At 40.8% G+C, this 11254-nt stretch overlaps 1 protein-coding gene across 1 annotated transcript in view; it reads right to left on the bottom strand.

Annotated features, from left to right (window-relative positions):
- Nucleotides 1–3137: 3137 nt before the first annotated feature.
- The window catches only part of LOC143283928 (uncharacterized), a 44402-nt gene continuing 36285 nt past the window's right edge, over nucleotides 3138–11254 (bottom strand). Inside the window, exon 20 of the mRNA XM_076590369.1 lies at nucleotides 3138–11067. Coding sequence (XP_076446484.1) covers nucleotides 10949–11067 — 119 coding nt within the window. The 3' untranslated portion in view covers nucleotides 3138–10948. The remainder of the gene's footprint in view (nucleotides 11068–11254) is intronic.

Below are 11254 nucleotides of genomic sequence, written 5' to 3'. Positions count from 1 at the left end.
ATTGATTCCTATGAGAGTTACAAAAGAAAAACAAAACAAAAAAAACCCTCTTGCTGCGGATTATATGAATTGAATACAGCTGCATAAATTTAACACCAGCGGCTGTCTCATAAAACACTTCTTGCCTGAGAAAATCTAATCCAGCCTTTAGCTGTGTCAGCAATATTATCCCTAGTTTGCTTCAGTGTGCTGCCATTCTTGTGTGCTAAGTATAATTGGCCTTCTTTTTCTTCAATGTTTCACAGTGAACCATAATGATTTTCTTTAAGATTACTATTCTTTCAGTCTTTCTTTTCTGCTGTTGCTTTGTGATTTTTTTCACGTCTGGTCTCTGCAGTCAGCAGCGTCATCTCACAAACCAACTATGCTACTGGGACTCTGCCTGACTGTGTTAATGACAAGGGTTAAATACAGCAAGTAGATCTGGGACAGAAGGGAGTAAATTAAACTACACTTGTGATAAAAATATCTTTGTTGTTTTACTTTGCAGTTTACATGAAGACCTGACTCCTCATGAGCTATTACAAAGTCCTTGGAGTATAATGATTCATAAGATGTACTGCTGCTTAACATGTGGCTATTGTTTATTTCCAACTATGTTGGACCTATAAACGTTACCCTGAATGTTACAATTGATGAATTAAAAGTCATTGTTAAAGAATGTAAAAGTTACCATCAGTAAACGTAAAAGTTGCTGCTAATGAACCTCCAAATTACTGTTACACAATCTTGAACCCAAATCCAGCTGCTGACAAAGCAGTGGTATGACTGGCGAGTTTATCATTGACTACTGTCACCTGCCTGCCATCACCTTTGCACCTTATCTCCTTCACCTGGCACTGGTCAGGTTCCTTCAACAATGCCAGTGTCAGTAGTGAGCACAATGCACAATGGGGTGCACAAGCTGTGCAGATGATTGTGTATAACGATCAGAGATGGATCTTGTCTTATGATTCGTTAGAACTCGAAGGTGATGACAACAGTGATGAAACAGCAATGTTCGACTCTGTCTCCATCCATCTGTGCAATCAGACATCATTTCTGAGTGTGTGATCATTACTGACAGTGAAGACATGGTACTATATGTAATTTGGGAAGAGAGGAAGGAGAGATAGAGGAGTAGTGTAAGACAATAGGTTGAAGGCCAGACAGAGAGCAGGTAGGTAGGTCTGGCATCGACCTGTCAGTGAACTGTCTTTTCACAGTGATCAACTGCCGGGAATGACAAGAATCATTCACGGTTTTCATAAAACTCAGGGTTGACAGACGACAGATGGGAATCATGTGTTTTGTACGTTCTGTCACTTATCAGTTGAACGATTTCTTTATCGAGGACGCAGACTGGATGCACTGAAGACACGTTATTGGCTCAGTTACAATCAGGAGGAAGGGAATATCATCAAAGTGCTTTCTCCTCTAATTGGGGACACTCTTACGTATAAGAAAAGCTTGACGGCTCACTTTCTGAGAACATGATTGACTTCTTATCTTGACCGAACCCACATACATCTTGCAGGGACAGTTATTCACTTACATGACTAGAAGCATTATGATTGTTCTCATAAACTTATAAGCCGTTTTATTTCCTTTTACAGGTATAATCAGACAATAAATGTGGTGTTTCCAGCTGTGGGTGTCATCCTGTGGTGGTAGAATAGACCTTTTTAAAAGGAAAAAAAAATTATAACCTTGATTTGAAATACCTGAATAGCTATTTAGATTTAAGATATCTGGGGAAAAAAAGTCTGGGTTTAAAATCCACATTCAATTTCCTTCACAAAAACACTTACTTTCATTCTCTATCTTCTATTGTTTTAGCGCAATAAATTTTAGAAATTTGTTTCCCCAGAATCCTCAAAATTCTCTTGCAAGGGTAGATCACCTTTTTACAAAATTCTCTGGTAAAAACAGTTGCTCATATCTGTCAATGGTTGAACCTTGATTAGAAGTGTGGTTTATCTGGTTATCATTTGCTAATATTTATTTGGTGGCGCTTAAACCATGACACTTAAAGAAAGAAAATTGCTTTTTTGAACAATGAAATTGTGAATTACTATCATTGAAATGTCTGCTGCTGTACCAATTTTTCAAAAAAGTGTTGTTGTTTTTTTGTTTTGTTAATGCATTTTGTTGACCTTGCCTGTAGTTAAAAGTAAATAATGGCATTTGTGTACTGTAAGAGTAACTGATGACAAGTTTTACGGAAATATGAAAATTACAATGATTCTTGAAATATTTTAAGTATGACTTTTGGAGTAGTGCTCAGCATCTTGGAAAAAAAGGTGATGGTAAGTTAGGTTTTATCAATATTTGTCAGTTATCCTTCTGTTTTGATGGCTCTAACACTTGCGGTCGCTGAGAAAACGCCAAAGTTTATATTTATCATGGACATACATACAGGTTAATATATAGACTCACTTTGTATACTGATGGGAGTCCAAACGCTACAGCTTTAGTAGTAATTTTCAACACTTTAATAGCTGAAAGGGAAGGCCTTTACCTTTGTTTTCAAAGGATGTGTGCTATCAAACGATTTGATGCATGGTTAAACATGTTAAGCTTCTTTCATTTGTTCAACTTCTAGCAAAAGAATTATCAACCGGGAAGGTGTTACAGATATATCAGTTTCTGAAGGTTCAGCACAAGAACAAGTTCATTTGAATCAAGTACTCTGATATATAGTCTTCAGTGTGTGTGTGTGTGTGTTTATGTGTGTGTGCGTGTGTGCGCGCGCGTGCATGTGCTGTGGAATAAGAAGGGAAGTGTTCAACCTGACCACGAACCCTGGTCTGTGTTGCATGAGCAATCTCAGTAGCACTGGGATTGCTTAATGTTGAGAGAACTTTCCTAAGCCTAAGTTAATTCCATAGACTAAGGAAAACTCAGCATGCCCAGATTGCTTGTGCTACCCAGCCCTGCGCCTTAATAAATACAATGGGTGAACCCACAACTGTGAAAGAAAACATGGGGATGGTGAAAGATTTTTTAATGCACATTTAAAAAAAAATCTCTTTAACAGTTTGATGACAATCAGTGATGAGTGTTAAAAAACATTAACTGATGCTACTAACCAGTGACAATGACCAACAAGTGAACAAGTGGTATATTATAAATACATTCAACAGCATGCTTTTACAGCTTTCTCAGAAACAAGTTTTATTCCAATTCTTTTTGACAACAGAATTCTGTTGAACAGAGCACTGCATATACATACACACACAAACACACATACATGTATATATATATATATATATATATATAAATATAAATACATGTATGTGTGTGTGTGTGTGTGTGTGTGTGTGTGTATTAAAGTTGTATCAGCCACCCCTGCTAAGATTCCAGACATTCACACACCACCCACTCTCTCTGAAATAAGTGGAAGCATTATCACACAAACCAGCATGGCAGAAAGACAGGCAGACAGCCAGCCAGGCACAGGGAAGCCTGGGATAGAGGGTGGAAAGCGGTGGAAGGACAAAGGCCATGTGACACATAATATATGTCTGACAAGTGTCTGTATTTATTTCTGTTAGCCCTGACAGGGGCGGGGGTAGTGGAGGGAACAGGCAGTCATTTGCACGGAGACATCAACACAAGATATACACACATACACAAAAAAACAAAAACAAAGCAAATTGAAGCAATTTGTAAGTCCACATTTCATCATGACTTAAAATAGATCGCACAATGACTTCATGGCCATCACAAGAAACAGAATTTCTCATAGCATATTAAAAAAAAAAAAGTTTTAAGAGACATTCTTTCTGAAGCAATATATGGTTATACTCATTCAATTGAAGACAGCAAAAATATGTACACACGTACATGAGATTGTTTAACTAAAGGAGACAGCAGCCAGGCCTCAGACAGTGATCGATGATTGGCGTTCTCTATGCTGGAATTAGGGACACAGTCAGCTTTGACAGACAACAAAAATGCCAATTTAGAAGCATCACAGAAAAAATAAATAGTGAGTGTAAAGGTGTGGGGCACACTCCTCCATCTCACCCCAACAGCATAAAAAAAACTTAAAGAGACACTAATTTTCTCAACATTCTGTCCTGAAATGTCCTTGCTGAATTGTTGGGACCACAAATGGTACTTTTTGCAAAGTGCCTATTTTATAGTCAACTTAATTTTGACATTCATCTACAAATTTAGACATCTACAAATACAATCCTAAAATGCATCTAAAATCTGTGCTGATCAGTGTTTCTGAACATCTGACACAATAATGAGAACTTACTTTTGGTTTGACTGTATCGTGAGAAACTGTTTTCGATTTGATTACGTCATAAGAACCTACCTTCAGTTTGAGTCATGTGAACATGGTTTTGGTTTGATTGTATCATGAGAACCAACTTTTGGTTTGGCTGCATCATGTGAACCTACTTTCAGTTTCATCAGACCATATGAACCTTTAGGTGTAATAATTATGTACACCTGCTTTTGGTTAACTGTATTAAGAATACCTACCTATGGTTTGGCTGTCTCATGTGAACCTTTTTACAGTTTAATCATACCATGTGAACCTACTTCCAGTTTGACAACCATGTGAACCTGCTTTCAGTTTGACTGTATCATGAGAACCTGCCTCATGCAAACAAATTTTTGGTTTGATGCATCCAAAAATTGGGTTGTGTCACTTTAAAGAAAAAATATTGCCCATCTTTTTTCTGAAGCACCTTCGATATCATTTGATGGATGAAACAGGCTTTCATTTAAAATATCTGGGGATATACCCTATAATCCACAACACCTTGTAGCCCGAAAAATGATGTATATTCTAATGACTTGAAAAACTTTATCACAAAACTTCTGAAATACAAATTCTGAGCTGTTCAGCACAGAATCCATGTCAAATTTTCCCCTCCTCTACTGATAAAAAATATACTTCCTTTGAAGCAAAGGCGGTCATTTCCCTGGACTCGCATGGAATTGGGAGCCCTGTTCATGACCCTCTAAGTCTAAAAGCTGGGGTCAGTGACTGACTGCAGTGCAGAGTACTACCGACAGCCTAGAACCTAATTTGACGATGACTGTTCTGCCTACAACCTAAGATCTGATCAGGTGAAGACCTGAAGCCAGCAATGCAGTATACTGCAGACCGCCTCGGACCTAACCAGGTAACCGGTAGTTAGCAGTGCAAAGTACTGCCAACAGTCTAGCACCTAACCAGGTGTGACTGACAGCCAGCAGTACAATGTACTGCTAACAGCCCAGGATCTAACCAGGTGTGACTGACAGCCGGCTGTACTGCCAACAACCTAGAACCTAACCAGGTGTGACTGACAGCCAGCTGTACTGCCAACAGCCCAGGATCCAACAAGGCAGTAGCCAGTAACCAGTAGTGGAGACAGTAGTGTACTGCTGACAGTATAAGACCTGACCAGGCTTGACTGGTATCACACAATACTGCAGATCATCCAGGACTTAACCAGACATGATTGATAACAAACCGGACAGTGTACTGCTGGCAGTCTTGAACCTAACTAGGTAATGACTGACAGCTATTTAGCATCATCCACCAGTTAGGTCTGTATGTCTCTGAATGTTGTTGTCACCACATTAGACATTTCATTCTATTTCATGTGTGTCATGATTATGACATCATAATCATCAATTAACACCAACAGATGTTTCATTCTATTTCTGTGTGTTACCATGTCTCCTTGGTCAATGTGCATGACATTCTCCACATTTCCTTTCACTGCCTTTATATACAAGTCCACTTGAAGAAAATAGCACATAAAAATACTTTCTTTATAAAAGAAAGTTCAAGTTCTTCCTTTACACTTGGGTTTTCTTGTGTTCATTTGCATTATCTTGTGATCAGTTTGTAAAATAACTTAAAGATTGTTACTTCTTGTGTTTTATTGATTTTTGTTGTTGTTGTTGTTGCAAAGTTACATGCTTTATGTATTTTGGTTCTTGTCTGTTAAAATCGTTAACACTTCTTGTCGATCATTTTATCATGAATATTCTATTTTCTCAGTTGCTGGCTAACTGAATGACTCTTGACTGAAATGACCAATCAATAGTAGTTCTTTGTAACTGTAAATACCCTATTACGTATGTTCACCCCAACACCCTACAAATCTAAGAAACATATTCTGTACAGGAAGGAGTGGTTGGGAAACAGGGTGGGGGTAATGGGGAGGGAACTAGGGCAAAGAGAAGAGCTGGGAGACAGGTGAGGTGGCTGGGGCTGGGATTGGGGAGGAGATACAGCGGAAAGAGAACATGGAGCAGGGAGTCAGCAGCCCACTGGGCAGACAGACAGGCAAGGAGCGAAACAGGCAGTGTTATATACTGATAAATAATGGTATGAAAAACAGTAAAGTGGCAGTTGAGGTGAACAACAGGCAATAAGTTACTTCATGTGTCCTACGTCTCCCCTTAGACCAGTCACTTGGAGTGGGTGTTTGGGGAGGGGGGGTGGGGTGTAGGGGGCAGGGGGGCATTTGGGGAGGAGTGGAGGTGGGGAACGAAGGGAGCAGGGGAGGGGCAAGAGAAGAACAGGAAAAGGAGTAGGAAGGTGGGGTTAAAACATCCTGCATACTAGCATGCACATCACAACAATATGGACCCACGCAACGTGTTCCAATCACAGCCTTCCTGCATAACACAGTCAACATCAATCAACTTGTTCTATGCTTTTCTTTCTCCTCCTCCTTGTTTTACAATCAATACAAATTTGTCTCTAAAGTAATTCACAATAAAATGTACACTGTCGTTGAGTACCTGTAGTAAATGTAATGTTTGTGTAAGAGTGTAGCATGCCTGACCCAAATGTAAAGTAATCAATATCAAACGATCTTGTGTTAACAGAGAATGGAACAACTCATACATATCTAAATAAAAAAGGGGTAAAAATAGCAAACAGATACTGAACTCACACCCAAACCCTGACATGTCAACATGATCGTAAGTAAATAAAATGCAAAGTGAAAAAACATGTATGCCATGAGCATTACCTCACATTCTAAAATACTGCTTCAATCTTATTTTCAAAACAATCTGTGAAACAGCACAGAGCTCTAATTCACCTTGTACGTGATCTGTGTTAACAATGTTCCCTGTTGCATATATATAACCCATTTACCCACATCATTCAACAAATCTCCGTCCATCACAATGCATGGCAAACTTGTGTAAGTTAGTAGCAGTGCCACTGCACTGCCACAAGTTACTGGACTCCGCAATGCCATATTACTTCTAAATGACAATGCTCACATCACTTAGTCCTATACCAAGTTTCAGCACCACCATCAGATTGGACATTATTGGGGAAAAAAAAAAGAACAAAACTATGGTCTCTGTATGCACACAGTTCATTCCATAGAGCACAGAGACATGCCCTACAATACACTTTGCTCCACAGCACACACATGTACACCCTTTTGCAACACACACACAGTATATAGAACTTCACTCTGCTGATAGCTTAAAACTATGTTCCCCATCCCTAATCTTGTGTAAATTTGTTTTTCCCATTGTGTTCAGGTGCTTATCTTGATTATCAGTGTCTGAAGTTTCAACTTCGGGACTTTTTATCGTAAGGATTTTATTCTCTGTGGTAAAAAAAAAAGAAAAAAAAAGTCACTATCACTTCATTCAGGTCATTTTCACATCCCTGTCCTTTCTGGCTGTCAATTTCACATCCGTCAATGTTCTCTTGTCACTTTCACACATCTGTTCTTTCTCAGTTACAACCTGGTCAGACACTGCTGCCCTGTCTGGTTACTTTCACACTTCTGTCATGTCTGCTTGGTCACTTTCACAATTTTGCCCTGTCTCAGTGTTTGTCTGGTCACTGTCACACTTCTGTCCTGTCTGTCTGGCACTTTCACACTTCTGTCATGTCTGCCTAGCCACTTTCACACTTCTGTCCTGTCTAGTGTCTGGTCACTTGCACACTTCTGTCCAGTCTGTCTGGCACTTTCACACTTCTGTCCTGGCTAGTCACTTTCACACTTCTGTCCTGTCTAGTGTCTGGTCACTTGCACACTTCTGTCCAGTCTGTCTGGCACTTTCACACTTCTGTCCTGGCTAGTCACTTTCACACTTCTGTCCTGTCTAGTGTCTGGTCACTTTCATACTTCTGTCCAGCCTGTCTGGTCACTTTCTCACTTTTGTCGTTTTCTGGTTATATTCAAATTCACTTGGCATTCAGCACTCCCTAATACATTACTGAAACTAATTCACCACATATTCTGGTCAATCAAATTCCACCTCACTCACATCTCTTTCAGTCAACAATATTCCCTGGTTCACATTCTTTTTCTGACCCATCAGTCTTAATCTTATTTGAAACTTCTTGCTGACATTCATTCAACTTTGATCCTCACACCCTGTCTGAACAAACAACATACTGTGCTACCTTGCTGCTTATATTCACCACATGTAACTTGGTACGGGAGGGAAAAACCCTGTCTAAACTACTGTAAAGTTCAGTCTATAAGCCGCAACTTTTTACCACTGCTTCAACCTCTGCGGCTTATACAATGATGTGGCTTATTTGTGGATTTTAACGATCCCAGGAGTGTCACGTTCTTGTCTACTCTTAGCTGCCCTTCAACTCACCAAAATCATGATTTCTGTCCATGAATTTTTGGATAAGCTTCAAGATAGTGTGCTAACTGTTCACGTTTTATAAATCAAATCCGCACACATTAAAGCCTTCAGATCAGCATTCAGTTCTACTCTGCTCAAGCGTACACCCTCATCATGCCGAAAACGCGATGTTATGTCTATGATGCAGCCTTCAAATTGAAGGCGATTGACCTAGCAGATGACAGTGCAAGCGACGAACCAGCAGCAACCTCCACCTTTTGAATTTCATGAAGTGAAAGCGAGGCTGAAGTCAGTGACAAGATGGCAGAGGAAGCTGTGCTGGTTCTCTTCAACTCAGACACTGAAGACAAAGATTTTAGTGGATTCAGTGAGCAGGATGACGTTGAATAAATGTGACTATCCCTAAATTATGGATCTTATTTTCGTTGTGTTTATTTATTATTTTTTTGTGGCACTAGCAGTATTTTCGCTTGCTTTTCTTTGTGTTGTTTCCCGCTTGTGTGTATTTCATAACCTACAGTATCAACAACTTTTCTGTAGTATCAGTATGTGTTCCGGTACCGGAAATAAGTGCGGCTTATAAGCCCGTGCGGCTTATGTATGTATAAAGTTCAATTTTTTCCAAAATTTAGTGGGTGCGGCTTATATACCAGTGTGCTCAATAGACCGAACTTTACGGTACCTTCAATGCTTCCCACCCACCCCCTCTTCTCTCCCCACCAGTCCTATCAAGGCCAAGTGGTACAGGTCCGTCCACACGTGGAGTCATCAACACACTGACGCAGGGATCAGGACAGTATAACACTGTCCTTCACTGCCCCCTTGACTTGCTAACATGGTGGTGCCGACACCTGTGACTGCCTGCCCACAATAGCTACAGAACAGAGAGGCATAGGAATGACAGGAAAACAACAACAAAACAAACAAGAATACTGTGGAGCACATACCCTGCTAACAAAAAAGATGCTACTCAAAGCCAGAAGGAAAGCACCATTATTAATCATGCCCAAAATTAGTTGTTTTTGAATATGTCTTGCCATATCCATATGACCAACAGGTTATTCTCTCCCCCTCACCTTCCCCATCAACTTCCCCCATACATCCACTTTTTCTTTTCTTTTTTAAGCATTTATTTAATGGAAATAAGACACAGTATAGCTCCCTATCCCAATTTTCAACATTTTGTCAGTAATGATATAACAAACAGTGACTACTTGCTTGCCAACATCCATGTCTGAAAATGTGTCCAGACATAGACTGCTTGGGATTAGGCTGTAGCTGCATTTTAGAGGCATGGACAATTGAAGTCACTCAGTTTTCCGACAACACATTATCTATACCCAATGTTCTTGCATGCTTACAATACTCCTTGCACCATCAATGTTCCACATGTACAAAGTCTTGTTTCAATGAAATCTACCCCAATCACCTTCAGATCATTTGATAAATGGAGAATTGGAAGAGTGTTGATTGAGATTTTTATTCTGACAGAAGAGAGATGATCTGATACAAACTGACAAGACAGTTGTACACACACACACACACACTGTACACTCTCAGCGCCCTGGAAAACAAAGAAGCCAACAGCTGTGTATTGCGTAGCACTGAGACGGCCAATTCACACAATGTCTGCAATGTGGCGATGATGGCCTGACACTCCCTGCCATGAATAAAGCTTTCCTTTCTCTTTCACATCAACACACTCCACAGCTTCTTTGGGGAGGCCCGGATTGCCGGAACAGTCTGCTGTCTGTGACCTTAACAAAGCTTTCCAGAAGCCACCCCACCTTAGTCCATCCATCATTTCCAGCCCACACTTATGTCACAATACATTAGCAATTGTTTTGGAGTCATGGATGTAGGCACAACACATGAAAAAGCCACTTAGCCACGGACCCTGACAGTAGAGGAAGGTGTGAGTTTGTGTGTAGTTGTAGGCAGCTGCAGGCCCATCTCCAGAGAAGCTTGCAGCCTTTGCACCAAGAGAATAGCAGTTGTCAGGCACAGGTTGTAGCAGAAAGAGTGCACAGGGTTGGCCTGGCCAGTGCGCAGCATGGTCCCCTCCTGGCTGATTGACCACACCACACCACTCTGCTTCTATTGCACATAACTGGAAGCGGCACCTGTCTCCTCACCCCATGGTGCCATCACACAGGCAGCAGCTCTGGGTCATGTTGTGAAGTCACACAGAGAGCACTGCCCTCCCCCTTCATTTCCGTGGTCTGTCCCATTCCCTGTCCCCACCCCGGAATGTGCACAAGGTTATGGCAGTAAAGCAGTGTTAGTCTGGCCTCCATCACACCCACAGACTGGAGCCGTAGTCACAGCTGGAGGGATGGCAGGGGTGGGAGACGAGGGTGTGCCAGGGCTATGAGGAAGGATAAGGGCCCAGTTCCTTTAAGGCCCAGTAGACGTATACCACAAGGTGCCGTAAGTTGCTTTCGAAGGCCAGCATGCCACAGCGCTGATCTATTGACCCAAAGAAATCTGAAACAAACCAACCCAGACCATTCTGTACTTCCACTGCAACTGACTGAGAGTTGTTTTATCTCTCACTGTCATAGGAACATGGAAGCATGTCACTCAAGTACAAACTATAGAAATTCAGCAACACTGTTCTGATTTAATCAGTAATTCAATTTTCAGCACAATGGGTCATGAAAGCACTTGCTTC

This window comes from Babylonia areolata, chromosome 7 (genome assembly GCF_041734735.1).
Source record: "Babylonia areolata isolate BAREFJ2019XMU chromosome 7, ASM4173473v1, whole genome shotgun sequence".
NCBI lineage: Eukaryota > Metazoa > Mollusca > Gastropoda > Neogastropoda > Buccinidae > Babylonia > Babylonia areolata.
The sequence above is the reverse complement of the archived record's forward strand: the minus strand, read 5'-3'. Positions and strand labels throughout refer to the sequence as shown.